The sequence below is a fragment of the Gorilla gorilla genome, chromosome 5, assembly GCF_029281585.2.
Source record: "Gorilla gorilla gorilla isolate KB3781 chromosome 5, NHGRI_mGorGor1-v2.1_pri, whole genome shotgun sequence".
Classification (NCBI taxonomy): domain Eukaryota; kingdom Metazoa; phylum Chordata; class Mammalia; order Primates; family Hominidae; genus Gorilla; species Gorilla gorilla.
In genome coordinates this window covers 130,536,229-130,556,614 of record NC_073229.2, presented here as the reverse complement: position 1 = coordinate 130,556,614, position 20,386 = coordinate 130,536,229, and the positions used below count along the sequence as shown (strand labels likewise).

General features: G+C 40.6%; 1 protein-coding gene across 1 annotated transcript in view; it reads right to left on the bottom strand.

Moving 5' to 3' along the window:
* CRYBG1 (crystallin beta-gamma domain containing 1) overlaps nucleotides 1-20,151 on the bottom strand; it is a 210,030-nt gene extending 189,879 nt beyond the window's left edge. The window contains exon 1 of the mRNA XM_031012027.2: nucleotides 19,788-20,151. Coding sequence (XP_030867887.2) covers nucleotides 19,788-19,960 — 173 coding nt within the window. The 5' untranslated portion in view covers nucleotides 19,961-20,151. The remainder of the gene's footprint in view (nucleotides 1-19,787) is intronic.
* Nucleotides 20,152-20,386: the final 235 nt, after the last annotated feature.

Below are 20,386 nucleotides of genomic sequence, written 5' to 3'. Positions count from 1 at the left end.
CAATGACTGGCAGAACTTGGTGTTTTAATACTCCAGCTCCTCTCCCCAAAGACGGCATAGTTCTGAGTTCTGCAATGGTGTCCAGAATTTCCCAAGAGGATCAACCTCTATTTACCAACAGTGGAAACTGGCATTATAATTTCCTCTTTACTGGCTGGCTTCTTACTCACTTCCCACAGGTATTTCCTAAATTACATCTATACTTACATCCTTGTCATAGAGTTTGCTTCTAGCTGAACTCACCTAAGATGCCAATCTCCTAGGTAACCTTCTCTCAGTAAAACTGTCTTTCACTGGATATGGTTTTTAGCACTTAGGATTCATGGTTGAAAGAACTGAGCTCCAAAGAGGTAAAATGCTTTACCTAAGGTAACACACCCAGGAAATGGCTGAACCGTGAGCAGAATTTAGGAATTTTGGCCACAAGACACTATGATTCAAACCTGTAAAGAAAGCAATATGCTATTTTATTAAGTCAACAGACTCATTATGACTACAAAGAAGCCAGACACAAATTTTGTAAACTTTTTTGTCCCCTGAATTTTTGTCATTAGTTAAACTCTTCTATGCTGCATATAGGAGTGTCTGGACATACCTCAGTTTCTACGTTATGATCCTATGCTGAATTTGTAAAGTGATCATCAAACATACAGACACAAATGTATGTACATCTTAAGAGATTCCATGAAATAGCATTTATGTAATCCACTCTTTCATGTTATGTGTCTAAAATAAATACATAATTTTTGCAGTTTTCCTCTTTCCCATTTGCAATCGCAAGATGTTTAAGATTTCTACTCAGAAGGGGTTTGAAACATCTTGATTTTGATGACTCTACGTTTCATCAAGGGCACCCCCACTGAAAAGGGTGGAAATAACTATCATTGGAATGAATTCAATTTCCTTACACATTACACATTGCTGCTTATTGTACTTACATGACAAACTTTCCTGTAGAAATTATAAACTAACCTATGTAATTCAGAGACTTTAAGACCAGAACAAACCCTATGATAAAAGACTGAATTCACCCTTCCTATTATAAATGAGGAATCTAAGCCTCAAGAAAGTCAAGTGGCATCACTGAATAAACATAGCTAATATTAGCAAAGATCCAAGTCTTTGGATTTCTGGTTTAGTTCTTTATTGTTATGATTACTCATCTTCTTTCTGAATTCATCTAAATTATTAGAACACAGAATAATTTCCAAAGGTTGTCACAGAAACAGGTAACATCACCTAATCACACCCTCCTCTCTGTGCTAACCCATTAGAGTCATTTAGGTGGCTGGTCCATCAGCCCTCTGACCCACCACCAAGCTGTGATGCCTCAGAGAAGCTGGATTTCAGTTACTCTGGGTTCCTGTCCCACATCCAAGCCCTGAATTTTGGGTTCCAGAATCTCTTGGGAATTCAAATAGTAACCTTTTCAAATCACAAGTTCCCAAAGGAAATTACTCTAGAGATATTTGAAATTGCTCAATATTTAAATTTCCTAAATACATTATGTTCAATGCTACTGAATTTCCACTTAAGAAAAAAACTGAAGCTGCATGTTGGGACCTGAATATGAACAGCTCTGATCAGAAAGGTATCTTGTAGGGTGACAGCTTCTGGGGTTTTTCTTTTTTGAAATTGCACAAGTCAGGGCAGTGTCTTTGGTTATCAAACTCTAAACATGGAAATGCCCTAGAGACAGTGTATTTCAAAAGAGCACAAAGTAAGTGAGAGTCAAACTAAGGATTCAATGGCCAGCCATTTGTTACTAATGACAATCCATTATTTTCTACATATAGAATTCATTATATTAAAATTGTAATGTTCACCTTAGTGTGATCTGTAATTAGAATGTAAAAATCATGGCTGAGCATGGTAGGCATGCCTGTAATCCCAGCACGTTGGGAGGCCAAGGCAGGAGGATTTTTTGAGGCCAGGAGTTGGAGACTAGGCTTCAAGCAATCCTCAAGCTGGGCAACACAGTGAGACCCCCATCTTTACAAAAATTGTTTTAAAAGTAGCCAGGCATGGTGGTGCACACCTGTAGTCCCAGCTACTCAGGAGGCTAAGGTGGGAGGATTGCTTGAGCCCAGGAATTGGAGGCTTCAGTGAGCTATGATCGTATACTGCACTCCAGCCAGGATGACAGAGCGAGACCTCATCTCTTAAAGAAAAGAAAAGAGGCCAGGCACGGTGGCTCACACCTGTAATCCCAGCACTTTGGGAGGCCGAGGCAGGTGGATCACAAGGTCAGGAGATCGAGACCATCCTGGCTAACACGGTGAAACCCCGTCTCTACTAAAAATACAAAAAATTAGCCAGGCATGGTGGCAGGTGCCTGTAGTCCCAGCTACTTGGGAGACTGAGGCAGGAGAATGGCATGAACCCGGGAGGCGGAGATTGCTGTGAGCCAAGATCATGCCACTGCACTCCAGCCTGGGCAACAGAGAGAGACTCTGTCTCGAAAAAAAAAGAAAAGAAAGGAAAAAAAAGGTTATTATTTTACTTTACTAATCAAATAAGTGTTTTCATTTACTCTCTTACTTCAACATCATTTTGTTCTATTTGTATTTATTTATTTATCTTTGAGACAGAGTCTGGCTCTATCGCCCAGGCTGAAATGCAGTGGCGTGATCTCAACTCACTGCAACCTCTGCCTCCCGGGGTCAAGCAATTTGCATGCCTCAGTCTCAGCAAAGTAGCTGGGACTACAGGCGCCTGCCACCAAGCCTGGCTATTTTCTGTATTTTTAGTAGAGACGGGGTTTCACCTTTTTTTGGCCAGGTTGGTTTCGATCACCTCAGGTGATCCACCCACCTTGGCCTCCCAAAGTACTAGGATTATAGGCATGAGCCACAACACCTGGCCAGCATCATTTTATTCCATTAATTTTAAGTTTTAAAAAAAGGGAAGAAGAAGAACAACAGGAGGAGGAGGAAGAAAAGACACTGCAATAAACCAGTAAAACTACAAAACACATTTTTCTCTTTCTATCTACTGTAGTGAAATACTTGTGGAGCTACAGTGGAAGAGGCATTAGCTAAAATTCTGAAGATACAGTTGCAACTCTCATTAAACAATTTCATGCTTCAATTGTTTAATCTGTGAAATGGAGACAACCAAACCTAACTACCTCTGGAAATTATCTGGGAAGCCCATATGTGCTTCCTCTGAAATACGTAGTGTCTGTAAGAGAGGGCAACCTGGTAGCAGCAGCTAAAGAAGAAATATGGGTATGTGTGTCTAGGCACAGCAATCCCCACAGGCACTTGGGTGGTGCAAAACCGAGGTGAGTGGGGAACAGTGCCGAGGACCGAGCCCTGAGCAGTGGCAGTGATGGGATCTACAGGCCCCACACTTCCACCTTGCCACTTTGCACAGGGAAATGAATGGGAATGCCCCGTACCAGCTTCAGAACAGAATTTTGGAGATGTTTCAGAAATAAGTTGAGAAGCTGGAGAGGAATAGCTAGAAAGAAGATTAGAATGGACACAAGGTAGGGGAAAGTGAATCCTGCCCTCTGTCTACTCACCTCTGGGAAGACCACAGGAAGAGGGAAAAGAATGCTCATGGCTTCCAGAAAAGAAGTGGTGAGAGCTGTGTGAGGGATGACCGGGGGGTGACAGGGCTCCCCTGAGCCTTAGGCCTCCCACTCCTCGCCATGCTCTCATACATGGCTTCAAGGGAGCCACTCAACAGGCTGGTTAGGGAGCAGGGAGATTGGGATCATCCCCATTTTATGGAAAAATACCCTGAAGCACAAAGAATTTAGGTGATTTGCTTAAAAGTCACCTAATTTGTAACTGAGAAATCTAAAATTAAAACCCAAGTCCTCTCATTTCTATACCAATAAATTTTTGTTTTTGTCTTTTCTGCCATCAACGGTCATTGGTAAATGATGGAAATTTTGTATACTGAATTTTAAGTAAATTATACTTATTTATACCTGTGGTAGGATACACTAAGAGTAATTCACATTTCTAAGAGCATGAAATATAATGTGAATATCTGATCAGCAAAGACATATTTAAAAATAGGTTAAAAATAGACAAAATTTATTTAAATCTTGGACAGACTGCAAATGAAAATATATATATATATATATAACCACTAGGACTTATGAGTTACACAGTAAGCCATGGAATAAGCCTTAATATTCTCTCAGTCAGAGATTCTGTCAGTGATAACCTGGTAATCACAGAAAACACTGACATTCTTCTGTTACATTTATTGGATTTAAAAGGCCTGTGAAGTATTAACAGCCCCTAGTAAGTCTGATGACCGCTTTGGCATTTGTTTTTAAAAGTCATGACTCAGATCTAGAGCTGAAGCAAAACAGAATGAAGTTAACTTTTTGCTACATGCTTTGTGTCTCCTTTAAGGAAGAAAAGGTTATTGTTCATATAAGGGAGCATGCCAAAAACATGGTGTCCATTCAGCTCACAAAACCCTGAGAGTGCTTTCTACAAGGGAGCAACACAAGAATGAAGAAGGACTATCCAAGTGGAGATAGAGGACTGTATGTATGGATAGGCAAACTGCCCAGAAACGAGGAGGAAAAGCAGAAGGGAATTAGTCACGAAAGCCCAGGTTGAAAAGGGAAATGAAACAATTGAACTAATACTATCCAAATAAGACAAGAGAACTGGAAACATTTGGCAGGGAAGGTATCCTGCTTGCCTTTTAAGCGCAGGTGTTCAATCCAATGCTTGCAAGAATTGATTGCTCCTTTTTCTCTGTTCCAGAAACAATTTGCTTATATTTCTGTAAGTGTCATTTAATTTAGTCTATGCCATTTTTCAGTAACACCAGCTCAGACCTGAACTAATTTAACTCCCTTACCTAATCCTGAACTGTCTTTTATCCTTCTGCAGTACAAAGCCCTAAACCTAAAATATAAAGAGCGTACCACTTGGATTCAGATGTCAGCCAGGTTCTCAGCAGAGAACCGATGGTACACACAAAGAGATAATTGAGAAGTGTTTAAATAACTGACTAGTTACAAGATGTGGACAGGTAAGGGAAAACCACTAAGGAATGGTAAGCAGACCAGGGCTCCCAATGGCAGGAAGCCACTACTACCCCTAAGCATAAAGGCAAGGGGAGGGAGTGAGTACTGGAACTGCCAAGATCTGAGCTATAGAAGAGGTTGACCCATCAGAACCTGTGGCCTTCTGCGAAGTAACAAAACCATTACCTAACTCCAGCCTGACCTCCCACTCCTGCCCTCTCCTCCAAAGCTTCCCACTGGCAGAACCTAACTGTTATAGAAGCCAGAGGACAAAGAGCTAGGTTCATGTAGTCATTAAATACAGCCTCTGAGCACAGAGGAGGGTGGAGAGTGGGTCTGGAAAAACAAATAGAGAATATCCAGAGACTGAGGTTCAAGATGTGGATAAAGGTTTTACACAGAAGGAAATGAGTAAGGAAATTATTTTACATGTTTTAATGAAGTAGGGAGAGGCTTATGATAAAATGTGAAATGAAAAACAAAACAAGATACAAAAGCCATCTAAATTACTCCCTCTATAATTTCATCTTTACTGCTAAGCTATATGAAAATATGTACCAAAAAGGAACACAATGTTAACGGTGTTATCCATAAATAGTGAGATTGTGAATTATTATAACTATAGCAGTCCTCCCTTATGCATGGTTGCAGTCACTCAGTCAACCGTGGTCCAAAAATGTTACATGCAATAAGATATTTTGACAGAGAGAGAGAGAAATACCATATTCATGTAATTTTTATTATAGTATATTGTTATAATTGTTCTATCTTATTATTTACTATTGTTAATCTCTTACTGTGCCTAATTCATAAATTTAGCTTTATCATAGGTACATGTATATAGGAAAAAACATAGTATATAGAGGGTTCAGTGCTATCAGCAGTTTCAGAAATTCACAGGGGATCTTGGTATGTACACCCCCAGGGGTGAAGGGGAACTACTCAATATGATGAAGCCTCCAAAACAGCTAAGCCAAATGTATCAAAAAGTAAATGTATCAAAAAATAAAACTGGAAACCATAAAAAACCATAAAAAACCATAAAAGAACAGTTACTTGAGAAGTTCACCGATCTGACCATTTCCACACAACTGGACAGGACATTTAACAAGTGATGCTAACCAACTGAGCCTCTTTAAGGAAGACAAAGTGGTACCTTTGGGCCTGGAATCCGATTCATGAGATGAACACAAGAATAAATGGGGCATATTTCTCTATTACCTTCCACAGTTCACATCATACTTTTTCTCCCACCTCCACCCTAACCCCTGCCAACGCTCTCTTTTATTTATTTATTTATTTATTTATTTATTTACTTACTTACTTACTTAAAGACAGGGCCTCACTCTGTCTCCCAGGCTGCAGGGCAGTGGCTTAATCACAGCTCACTGCAGCTTTGAACTCCTGGGCTCAAGCAAACCTCCTGTCTCAGCCTTTCGAGTAGTTGGGACTACAGGCACATGCCACCACGCCTGGCTAATTTCAAAAATTTTTTTATGGAGACAGGGTCTCACTATGTTGTCCAGGCTGGTCTCAAATTTTGGCCTCAAGTGATCCTCCCGCCTCAGCTTCCCCAAGGTGTTGCGATTATAGGCATGAGCCACCACGCCTGGCCACAATGCTCTTTGAACAAGGTATATACAGAGGTCTGCATCATTATCTTTAGAAACTTTAATCATCAAAAAGGTTATGCACCCCCACCTCAATATGTCATTCAAAATAAAAAACAATTCTAAACCCTACAACAAAATTTAATATCTGAAAATAACACAGAACTTTCAGGCATATTTTGGCTTTTCTCTCTCTCATTCCTGCTTTGCTGATGTCGTAAGTACATGTTTAATTTACTAAGTAGGTAATCTAGCACTGAGTACATATATCAGTAAAGAACTTAGTGCTAGAATGTATGTATGTGTATATATGCATGAATGTGTCTATATATACAAACATATATATCAATATGTATATCTTTAGATTATAGATATAAATAGAACCATCCATTTAGAGAATTTATATACACTAACATCATCAAGTGTTCTCTGGAATTCCTTTAGCAGTAACAATTACACTCAAGAATTATAAATTCTTCATCCTCTGTGAGGATTAAGTTCTTTTATCTCTCAGCCTCTGTCTTGAGCATATTTGTTTGTTTTTAGCGAGACGTCTTGCTCTGTTGCCCAGGCTGGAGTGCAGTGGCACAATCATAGCTCACTGCAGCCTTGAACTTTTGGCCTCAAGCAACCCTCCCATCTCAGCCTCCCAAGTAGCTGGGACTACAGGTGCACGCCACCCTGCCCAGTTATTTTTAATTTTTTTATTTTGTAGAGACATAGTCTTCGTATGTTGGTCAGACTGGTCTCGAACTCCTGGCTTCAAGCAATCCTCCCACCTTAGCCTCACATTGTGCTGGGAATACAGGCATGAGCCACCATGCCAGGCTGTCTTATGCATATTTGAATATCTCTTTTTTATTATAGCGGTAAGTGTAGCAACTTTTTATCATTTTAATGGTGAATATTACAGCTTCTCTAGAAGATAGGGGAGTGAGACTCAATCTGCCAACCACAGAACTTGAACTGGTTTGCCAGCCCACACTCCAGGGCCTCACATACAGCAGGTGTCTATAAATGTTTGTTTAATAAATGAATTATACTAGTGCAGTTTCACTATCACGGTTACTTACCTTTCTGAGTGTGACAAACACAGTCACTGAAAACCATACATCAAGACCACTTTGGAGAGAAGTAGTAACATCTGCTCAGTTACAGTCACACATAAAAGAAGCAAACCAACCCTCTGCTTCAATTACCATTATCACTGCATAATTGTTTTTAAAATTAGAGAAAGTCTATAATAAAAGAGAGTGGTTTAAGACAAAGTAGCAAATTTCCAGTTGTACTTTGGAAAATGAACAGTATTAACGACTATAATCATTTAGGCTTTAAGCTAACAACATGTAATCTAAACACCAGAGCATATAAATTTCCAGTCTGGTAAAATGGAAACAGAAAGTTACTCTTTTCTGTGACCTACTGACATAGAAGTTAGCTCTGTGTATATAATAATATTCATAGAAACTAATGAACATTCTTAAACATAATTTTAAAACTCACACACATGAAAATCAAAATAAAACTCAGTTTTGAGAGAAATGGGTACTAAAGACAAAGATTATTTACAAGGTTTTCATAATCCTTTTGCATCAAACTCTCTAGATCTACATCTTTCACGCCAACTGTATCGCCTACAAATTTGAACTTTGGGTCACCAGCATTTTCTTTCCTCTTTTGGGGCTGTGACCTCTATGCAGAGTGAAAAATCCTCAACATTTGTCACCTTAGATTCCTTTACATACTCAGTGAATCACCCCAGTAGCAGGTACTAAGACTTTGTGGCTAGATTGGAAATCAGGTGCAACAGGTTTAGTTAACACTTCAGGAACTGAGTCACAGATTCTTCTTAGAATCATTTCAAGTCAGGGGTTCCCAGGAAAACAAGAATGCCCCATTAACTTTATAAGGCATATGAATTCTTTGTTCCTGGATACCCTTCTGTACAATCGGACCAAGTAGGGTGCATGTAATCAAAAGGAGGAAATGCTTCCCTGCTCAGGGAGATAGCTCTGAGAGTAAATGGGTACCTATATTTCTACGGGAAGCTTTATTCATTAGCTAGTTACCTTCCCTGTACACACACACACAGCCTCTACCAGCTACTCGTTCAATGAGCTTTAGTTTTTTCATGGTGTGGTGAAAATATTTTGAGGTTTAGAGCCAGAAAGAAGTATTTCAAATACTGCTCTGTCATTTATTAGCTAAAATATTTCTTTCAGGTCTGTCTTCTCAGTTATAAATATGAAGGTAGAAATACCTATTTGGCACAGCTACTATGAAGATTGAATGAGATACACTGATATGAAAGCAACTGTCACATAATAAGGAATTGTTCATGTCCCTTGTCTTACACACAATTGACAAAATTTCCTTATGTTTATTTAGTTTATAGGAGAGATTGAGAATTATCTGGCCAAAAAGAATCCTTTCCCTTCATTCCCGCATGCCACACCCATCTTCCTCAGTGAACATGCTCAAACCCAACTGTTTTTATTAGGTTGGTGCAAAAGTAATTGCAGTTTTTGCCATTAAAAGTAATGACAAAAGGCCAGGCGCGGTGGCTTATGCCTGTAATCCCAGCATTTTGGGAGGCCAAGGTGGGCAGATCACCTGAGGTTGGGAGTTTGAGAGCAGCCTGGCCAACATGGCCAAATCCGGTCTCTACTAAAAATACAAAAATTAGCCAGGTGTGATGGCACGTACCTGTAGTCCCAGCTACTCAGGAGGCTGAGATGGGAGGATCACCTGAGCCCAGGTTGTCAAGGCTACAGTGAGTTGAGATTGTGCCACTGCACTCCAGCCTGAGCAACTGGAAACCCTATCTAAAAAAAAAAAGTAATGACAAAAACAAAGTAATGACAAAAACCTCAATTACTTTTGCACCAACTTATACTTTTGTTCTTTGTTGATCAGTTATGGAGTGGCATTAAGATATAAAATGGTGCTCCTCTTTGTTTAACTTCTGCTGGCTTTGTAAATTAGTGGAATTGTAGCCAATGTATGCTTATACACAGAAAGGCAACCAGAAATCCTGCAGTGAGAAAGCAGATGCATAAATTCCTGAGGAGCGTCTCTGTAGGAAGAAACTACATGCTGATGGAGACATCGCCTCTCTACATCGTCAACAGTTATCAGCTATTGTGACTGGTTGTTTCCTCATGGGCATATAAAAAACCTTTTAATAAAAGTGGAACAACAGGAAAGGGTACAATTAAGTGCCAGCAATGCACCTAGCTACTAAGACTTCTAGGCCAAAGTACTTGAAACCTTTTACAGGGCAACATTATGACAATCACAAAATGCAAATTAGTAAAGGTCAAAACTTTTGAGCAAATGCAGACATTCAGTCCTACTTCGCTTTTATCTTGAAAGAAATCCAAAATCTAGTTTTAGACAAGCTTGTTTAAACATGTATACTGATACACAGGAATACAAGTGCTCTTGTTTCAAACCCTAGGTATGTTCCAATGAAGGATTCCTGATTGATAATTGAGTCCACTCCAGACAAAATTGTTTTGGATAGCCAATACAAAAGAGAATAGTTCGGTAATCCCACCCTTGCAGTAACTACATTTTCTTGTTTTGCTGATAATAACAACCACTTCGTTCATGGGAGCTAAATGGTGGGGAAGGAAGCCAACAGTGGGGAAAGAAGCAAGGCAGTAGAGCCAAGAGTGGCTGGCAAGGCCTGGGTGAGCCTCCTCTGCCCAGGCTTGAAAAGGGCCAGTTCTTAGGTTTGTAATGACATGCATGATAAAGGAGACATTGAATTTCAGTGTGAATGCCAGCAGTTGCTTCAACTGTCATACCTTTTACTAATAGCAGATGCAAAAACTCAAGCTGTGCTTTCATGAGATATTTATGAATCCATCAGTATTATGAAAACATTTAAGTGACAAATTATGAATACACTATATTAGTGTCACAGCACCAGCATTACTTCAAGCCTTGTAAAGGGAGTTCTTGCATAGGTACAATATCATACTGATAGGCTCTATCACTTTAAGTGACATTTTGTTGTTATAAAATATGGCTTGTGCAAGCTTTTTTAAAAATCATGAATTGAGTTATTTTTATTTTTGTTGGCTTTTTTTAGGTAGTAGGTGAGGTACTAATTATAGTAGAAACCCAGAAATTATCCAGTATGTCAATAACCAGACTATAGGTGCCGGCTGAATAACTAGTCACTCAATCTAGGGATCAGACAGTCTCATCGTTGTTAGTTTATGAAACTAAGGGAAGATTTCCAGGGGAATAGTCATCAGGAAGTCAGATGAGTCAGTTGGGCTCCTGTCAAAGGTGGGTACAGGCCAGGAGTGGAGGTATAGTACACAATGCAAGAGAACCCAAAAGAACAGCTAAGAAAAAATCAGAAAATCTGAGTTTTAGTCCTGCTTCCTCCACCTGCATTACCTTCCATGAACTTCAGTTTCCTTATCCTCAGAATGAGGGTATGGGCTTATTTCACAGAACCCTTATAAGCCTCAAGTGGGATAAAGTATCAGCAATGGTTTACAATCCTTGAAGTGTAAGGTCAATGTAAGGTGGAACCTGTATTCATTGCCAGGGAATCCTCAAGAATAAGTCAGGAGGTAAAACCAATGGATTCAAGCAGCAGGGCTTCTAGAGGCCTAAAGTTAGAGCAGCCAGGAGCAGCTTTCTGCAGCAACTGGTAAAGCAACTACTTGAGAAATTCTGCCATCCCTCTTTAGCATGGGCAGCAACTAGAGGGCCCCCCATCTACCACTTATCTCTGACCTTGCATTCTCCTGCCTGTGCCAGGGCAGAAGAAGGGGTATGAAGTAGGTCCACCTCTTGGTAATGCTTTTTTCTGACACAGCTTGGGCAGAAGCCCCAAACTCAGAATCTACACATGATACTTTCATTTATAATATATACTTTTGAATTTCTGTTTTAAAATCTTTTTTCATCTAAGATTTTAATGAACTTATATTTCTATTAATTAACATATTTTTCTTTCCACTACTTAACGTAGAAATTGTCTAGTACCAAAACTTAATTTATCGTATGTATTTTAATTTCTACGTGTGAGATCTAGAGGCTAAATGAACTCATATAAGAATATAAAGAAAGCACCATTAACCACAGTGATTAACCTGCAGTGATTTACCTGCAGTGATTAACCACAAGGACTCAAGATCACCGGTTGGGGAATCCCAGCCTCACTCTTAATGAGCTCTGTGACTTTGACCAAATAATCATACCCCTCTGTGCCTGATTTTTCCTCAATATGGGACTAATAATAGCGCCAACCTCTGAGGAAAGTTATAAATTAACTGTAGTGGGTTAATATTTGTAAAGCCCTTAGAACAGTGTCTGATACATAGTGCATATTGAATAAACTGCATCTCTCAATCAAATACTGATGGGAAACAATGTTTTCACAGACATGGTCTGAAGTTATTATAAAGCACATGCTTCCTCTATTTTCTTATCTTATATGCAGCATATATTATTTTGACCCTTGATCCTAATCATAAGATTAAAAAACGAATCCAAAGACTATCATGAGCTTATGCTACTACTTATAAACAAATTTGAAAAAAATTAAGAGGTGTACTCTGCATGGTGACTTTATGTAACTGTTGGCCAAATCTCATATTTGAGCTGTCGATATTACCTTTGGAATAAACCTAAATTCTAATGACTGAGACTCAGTTAGGGTTGCTAGCTTGAAATGGCACAAACAATAAACACAACCAGCAGCCAACTTTCTTCCCCATAGTATCTTTTGCCAAGGTTAACACCAACCTAGTTTTACTCATTTAATTGCCATTTATGAGAAGGTAACAAACAAAAGGTACTTGTTAATTGTGTTTCTTTTTGTGTGTGTTAGCTACGGGTGCAACCTTTACTTGTCTATAACATGCCAGTGAGAGAGGTCGGGGACACTGCAAATGGATTCTGATTCTCTGCCCCATTTGTATGTCCTTGGGCCTCCTGGTACTTTGTCAAAATGTATGCTTTCATGAGATATTTATGAATCCATCAGTATTCTGAACACATTTAAATGACAAATCATGAATAAAATATATTATGTGTCACATTACTAGCATTACTTCAAGCTCTGTAAAGGGAGTTCTTGCATAGGTAACAATATATTGATAGGCTCCATCATTTTAAGTGACATTTTGTTGTTATAAATATGGTTCCTTCAAGCTTTAAATTTTTTTTGAAAACATGAATTAAGTTATGGTTTTTTTTTTTTAAGTAGTAGGTGAGGTACTAATTATGGCAGAAACTCTTAAACTATTCAGTATCTCAGTAACCACACTATAGTATATACTGTATACTGGCTGAATAATTAGCAATTCAATCTAGGTCTCTGCTATGAGGGGTCATTGCTTCTCTTCCACCGAACAGAACAATCCAGAAGATGCACAGTGCTGTAAAGGCAGCACTAAGCAAGGGCTCACTCTCTGGAGGGAAGACTTCTCATATATTTGAATCTGTACAGGTATGTTGATGAGGCATTTGGGTCAGCCCAATGCAGCTATGTTTTAAGGCAACTGTAAATGAGCTAATGAGACTCATAAGCAATTCCCTGGTCATTCTTGCCAAGCTCCTCACAAGCATTAGACAGTCATACATCCTGTATCTTGAAAACTCACTTTGGGACAAGTTTTTCAAGGTAGACAGAAGAACACACCATTCAAGCTTCAAACGATCTTCTCATGTTGACCAGACACAGATTTTCAATACATAAATCACTTTTCTTCTGCATGGACATTCCTGAAACATAACTGACTCCTTAGCTGAACTCAAACTTTAAGACAAATGTGTGTGTGTGTGTATGTGTGTGTATGTATCTTTTTTAAGAGATGGGATCTCACTATGTTGACCAGGTTGCTCTCAAACTCCTGGCCTCAAGTAAGTGATCCACCTGCCTCCACCTCCCAAAGTGCTGGAATTACAGGTGTGAGCCACCATGCCTGGCTCAGATATGTATTTTTAATGTTCATAGTAAGATATGTATTTTGAATGACTATTAGGAATTAGAAACTATTTCAATATCTAATATGTTTACTACATTGTTTTAATTGTGGACAAATACTACAGCAGCAACTCACTATCTCAGCTTACAAAAAAGATGTACTCATTTATTATTACGATTATTTTAGAGACAAGGTCTCGCTCTGTCACCCAGGCTAGAGTGCAGTAGCATGATCATAACTCCTGGGCTCAAACAATCCTCCCACTTCAGCCTCCCCAGTAGCTGAGACCACAGGTGTGTGCCACCACACCTGGCCCAATATTTTTTTTAAAAAAGAGCTAAAGAAGAAAAAAGAAGTGAACTCAAGTTTCAAAGTTCTTACTAAAGGTCCCCAAAAGGGTTTATGTCACTGCCACTTGATTATGGAGAGTAGATTGTGATGGAAAGTGTGGAAATAGAGGGTGGATAAAGTAATTCAATGACAGAGATAAGTGGCAAATGATTATCCTATGCTAAACTCAGACTCCAAAATCCCTTTGGGAAAAACTCCTGTAATGTCAAGTATAAAGTTTAGCCTTGGCTTCCTCAGTGAGATATATTAAGACTTTTAAGGCACTGAGAGCGCATGAAGGGTCTCCCTTTTAGAGACCAACATGAACATCCAAATACTCAAAGGTACTTCAAAGCTTAACAGACCTGGTTACGACTTCTGGGCTTCTGAAGTTTTTACTCCACTCACAAAGTAACAATGTATGTATTAATACTACTACCATTACTATAAAGACAACAATAATTACAACTATCACTGCCACTATTGCCCCTGCTACTGACCACCATGTTTCCTCTATCCTGCACTTGCTTTGAGCCAAGCCCTGTGCTGGGTGCTTTACATAGATAACATCCAATCCCCCTACAGCTCCATAAGAGAAGTGTAATTGCCTCCGTTTTACAGGTGAAGAAACTGAGACTTAAAGAGGTTAAAAATCTATCCCAATGGCAGAGGCAGATTTGAAACTAAGTCTGCCCAACACCAAAGTCTACTATCCTTTGACTGTGGCATGCTTTCAGAGGTACCATTTACTGAGTTTCTGTTATCTGCCAGGTACTAAGCTAGTCATTTTTTAAAAAAATATATTTATAACTCTCAAAAACAATGTTAAGAGATAGGTCATAGATCATACAACAGAAGTTATCGGGGTAAACTAACTTCCCAAGAAGCTCACAGCTAGTGGCAGACTTACTTTTAAATTCCTGGTTTATCACTGGTGAAATAAAATAAACCTAAAAATTAAAACTCTTTCCTTTAGTATAAGGAAAATAAGAGGGAAAACTCAGTACTAACCAGTTTAAATCTAACATTACATATAACAAAAATAGACTTACCTGGCTATGTTCTTTATGCTAGAAAATAATTAAACCTGTTTAGAGTTCTAAGCACCAAACCAGCCACAAAAGACTGGAAACTAGAATCAATTTTAAGTTATGAAGACTAACACTCTACAGTTCCAGAATGCTTTCAAATAACATTTTAAATGACTGTTCTTTTTCTGAAGAAAAAAGAAAAACCCTCCAAATAACAATAGTTTATCCTTACAACATTCTAGTGTTATAAACAGGGAGTTAGTTGTTTTCTCTTTATAGAAGGGAAAGGTCCACTGAGTACAGAAAAACTAAGGGATTGTCTATAGTTCTGAAACTTGAGCGTGCTGGCTTTCACTCAGAGGTAGATCTCTGCCTGCCCAATGAGGATGCTCTGCCCTTGACACTGGCTACACTTTTCCTCCAACTGAAACAAGGCGAGCTGATTTTCACAGGATTATGAGACCCATCTACTGCTTGAATCTGTCTCTCCTGCAGGGAGCATTAATGCTTGTTTCTAGATGTGGGGTTCAATTCAGTTCAATGGTGATAATTTTTAATTCACTGCTTTTTAAAAAAAAAATAGGTTCTTAAACAAAGAACTCAATGGAAATAATTCACTGCTTTTGACCTTTAGGTAAGGACCCACTTCTAATCAAAATAACAAAAAGTATGGCCACATGTGGTGGCTCACATCCGTAATCCTAGCACTTGGGAGGCCAAGGCAGGAGGACTGCTTGAGCCTAGGAGTTTGAGACCAGCCTGGGCAACATAGTGAGACCCTGTCTCTATTTATGTTTTTGTTTTGTTTTGTTTTGCTTTTTTTGAGACAGAGTCTCGCTCTGTCACCCAGTCTGGAGTGCAATGGCACGATCTCAGATCACTGCAACCTCCACCTCCAAGGTTCAAGTGATTTTCCTGCCTCAGCCTCCCAAGTAGCTGTGATTACAGGCGTCCGCCACCACCCCTGGCTAATTTTTTGTATTTTTACATACATGGTTTCACCATGTTGGCCAGGCTGGTCTCGAACTCCTGACCTCAGGTGATCCACCCACCTCCACCTCCTAAAGTGCTGAGATTACAGGTGTGGGCCACCACACGCAGCCTTTTTATGTTTTAATATTTTTACTATTTTTAATATCTAAAAAAACCAAACTAACACAAAGTGGCTTGAATAGATAAAATAAAAAGAAAGTACCACTTTCATTATATAGCAGAAAAACACACAAAATTCCTACTCCAAAGGAGGCATAAGCAAGATACTAGTAAGAAAAAGAGAAACAACTCCCATTGGTTGAGCACATACTATGTGCCAACCACTGTTCTGAGCACTTGAAATGCATTAACTCGTTTATTTTTATAACAACTCTTATGATTCCCATTTTGTGAATGAGAAAATTGTGGCACAAAAATGTTAATAACTTTCCTAGGATGATAGGATTCGGTGTCATGGTAAGTATTAACAGAAGAACAAGAATTTAAATCCAAGTAGAGAATCCACATTCTGAACACATTATTCACAAGACAGAGTATAATTTAAAATGTGGTAAATGACAGTGCCACTAGTGGCTGCTAAGTGGCCTGGCCACAGCTCACCATGCTCATTCCACCACACCACTAGACCCTCTAATGGCAAGAGAATTATGGACTAGACGGGATGGGGCTGACTCAGGAGGGCAGCAACTCTATCTTTGTGAAAAATAACATCATATGACCATGTATACCAAAACCAAGCTGAAAAAAAACTTTAAGAGTACATTTTGGAAAGAAAAGTAGCCAAGTTCAAATTATTTCATATAAAGAAATAATTGATTAGAATGTCTGTACCAAAAGCCACAAATATTTGCAGAATACGAAAATCTGACTTTAATAAACTTTAAATCATCTTTGGACTGGCAAGCTTTTCTTTTTTTTTATTTTTTGAGATGGAGTTTCACTCTTGTTGCCCAGGCTGGAGTGTGATGGCATGATCTTGGCTCACCACAACCTTCATCTCCTGGGTTCAAGGGATTCTCCTGTCTCAGCCTCCTGAGTAGCTGGGTTTACAGGTGTGAGCCACCATGCCCAGCTAATTTTTTTGTACTTTTAGTAAAGATGAGGTTTCACTATGTTGGCTAAGCTGGTCTCAAACTCCTGACCTCAGGTGATCCACCTGCCTTGGCCTCCCAAAGTACTGGGATTAGAGGCGTGAGTCACCGCACCCGACTGGACTGGTAAACTTTTCTAGGAAAAGATCTTCCTAGAGTTGGTTTTCCCCTATCCAAACCTATTTTTTCCATTTCTTCCATTAGACCTTTGTTTTGATGATGATGATGATGATGACGAGGATGCTTTTGCATTTACTGAGTTTCTACTTTGTGCTCAGAAACGTGTTAAGGTTTTTGCACTTAATAACATAAACTTTCATTTAATATTCATGACAACCCTACAGAGTCAGCATCCTATTGTCTCCATATTACAGATGAGGAAATTGAGATTTTAAGAGGTGAAATAACTTGCCCAAGGTCACAAAGCTAGTAGATAAATTCATTTTTTTCTGACCTAAACACCCATAATATTAATCAAATAAGCAAATATGGGTGGCTACCTGACTGTCCCCTCCTTATTTAGAGACAAAAACCACAGTGAGTGCTGCACATTCCAGCCAAATTCCATCACTTCCAAGTCCTGGACAGAAATGAATGGATATAGTCAGGAGGCTTAAGAGAGCCACACTGGGCAAACTGGCTAGAAATCTAAGGGTGCTTTTGCCGCTCTCTTTAAACCAGAAAGTACACTCTCTTGGAAGTAAATGAAATATTTATAAAGATGATCTAACTAGAAAAACATCCCAAAGACAGACTAGTACGTTTAGTTTTTCAGAACATTTGTTAATACAAAGTTCACCATGGTTCTGAAGGAAAAAATGAAGTGTTTCAAGACTGCACTGAAATATAAAAAAACTCAAGGAGAGAAGCAAATCTCCTATTTTAAATTTTATACTAAAATGTATTTACATTTGAATAAATTACCTATAGCTGTGTATTATTATGTTTTGATAGACAGTAAACGATGAGACTAGATCTTAAAAGGAAAACCACGATGGAAATGTTTAAAATATTTACTGAGGTAATAGAAAAGAACTTCAATGTTGGGTACATTAAATACTGTATTTTGTTAGAAAGTATAATCTATAATTAGGCACAGTAAATGTTTGAATAGGTAATATATTTCTACTACAACTGATTACCAATGTGGATGATAAAATATGAGAGAAAAATAAAATGACTTCTTTCTTAGCTTTCCTACCCTTACCCACTCACACCTAGACCTCCCCGCTCCAGCCACTTGCGCTTCTCAGGAAGTGCCATGCTCTTCTAAGTGCTGGTGATGTGCACAGCTCAGCCCCTGCCTGGAACTCGCTGCTCCTCCCTGTTTCTGCCTAAGCCACTTCACCTATCCTCCTCCAGGAAGCCTCCCTGATCCCCTCCTGTGTGCTGGCATCTATCACTGCATTTTTTGGTATCCACAAGAGACTAACAATTCTTTGATGACACAATTATTCCTGTCTCTCATTGTTTTTTATATCGCAGTACATGGCACTTAGCTAAGGTACTCAATACAATAAGTGAATGAAAATAGACCGTAAAATTGACTTTTTTTAGAAATAAAAGGAGAGGCCGGGCGCGGTGGCTCATGCCTGTAATCACAGCACTTTGGGAGGCCGAGGTGGGCGGATCATGAGGTCAGGAGATCGAGACCATCCTGTCTAACACGGTGAAACCCCGTTTCTACTAAAAATACAAAAAATTAGCCGGGCGTGGTGGCGGGCGCCTGTAGTCCCAGCTACTCGGGAGGCTGAGGCAGGAGAATGGCGTGAACCCGGGAGGTGGAGCTTGCAGTGAGCCGGGATTGGGCCAGTGCACTCCAGCCTGGGTGACAGAGCAAGACTCCGTCTCAGAAAAAAAAAAAAAGAAAGAAAGAAAGAAAGAAAAGGAAAACCATGTCTAAAATGCAAATTTTGCACAATTTTATTCTGGCCCTCATTATTCATAGGGTGTATTTTAAAAACACATATAGAAGGATTTACTGGACATTGTCAATTGTCCTTCACTATAAATATTTCGTACCTCTGAGCCATGTAAATACGCTGTTACTTCAAATTGATTATTATTCAACGAATGCATAAACTCTGATGGTATAGTTGAATAATTATACATATAGAATAAAACCACTTCAAAACCATGATAAAAATCAAAAAGCACAATGGTAACTACAGTTTTGATAACTAGGTGCTCCCTAGCTCTGCCACTGGCTCCAATGGGGAGAAGCCATTTATCCTTTGGTCTCAGTTCCTCCACCCATGAAATGGGGGTAACCATTCCTGCCACTTCCTCCTCCCTTCGTATGTTGCGAGGAGAATGGGGGTATAACATCTGTAAGAGCACAGATCTTACAGATATTCACAATAAAGAGCTTTACAATAAAGACACTAGCTCAAAAGCAGTGCCTAACCCCAAAGCAGAGTTCCCACCGTCATTTAGGACGGTAACAACCCTCACTCCCCGCCGCTCTGGTTAGCAGGCTGATGCGGGAGGCTCCTGCATGAAAACTTTGCAGTCATACTAAAGGCCACATGGGTGGGCACAAGTTCCTCTCGCCGGTGCTTGGTCTGAGCCAAAAGCCGCGAGGAACCTCGTCAACCCCAGCGGCTACGATCGCTCCCCTCCGGACCCGGGTACCCTCCCGCGGAGTGAAACAGACCCCGGGGCTTTCCCCTCCTCCAAGTGGGGTCAGGAGTCCAAGGGCTAGCGCAGCAGGAGAAGGAGGAGGAGGAGGAGGTGGGACTGCAGGGCTCGGGCGAGGAGCTCACCTGGCCTCTCCGGCAGGCGCCGGGAGCGGGTGCGGAACGAACACCCCACAGTCAGGCGGCGCCGGCTGCTGCTTCTTTTTGGAGCGCCAGAGGTGGAAGGTGGTGTGCTTCTTAGGGGGCCTGCACGGGCTGGGCTCCCCGGGGTCGCCCTGGGCTGGCGGGGACAGCGGCATCGTCTTGTCCTCCTCCCGCTCCGATTGCCGGGACGCGGTCCTCTCTGCCGCCCGGGCCCTATGGAAGAACACACCTGAGCGCCAACTCGCCCGCCTTTCTCAGCGCGCCGTGGGACCCCGCCCCCTCGTCGCGGATGCGGGGGACGGCAGCGGGTTGCAGAACCAGCACCCAGCGCAGCGCGAGCAGCACTGCAGCCCGAGCTGTTGGGGCGGAGGCGGGGACCCAGCCGCAGGAGAGCGCCCCCGAGCGGCGCGGGCGGCAAGGGGCGCTAGCCCAGGTGAGGCGCGCGCGCCGGGAGCCTCAGGTGAGGCAGACACGCCCCGGCTCCCCACCCCGGGGGCACGCGGCGGCCGTGGGACAGCGACACCTACTGGATGCTCTGGGCACCGCGACTCCCGACACTGCATCCCAGGCTCTAAGATGGG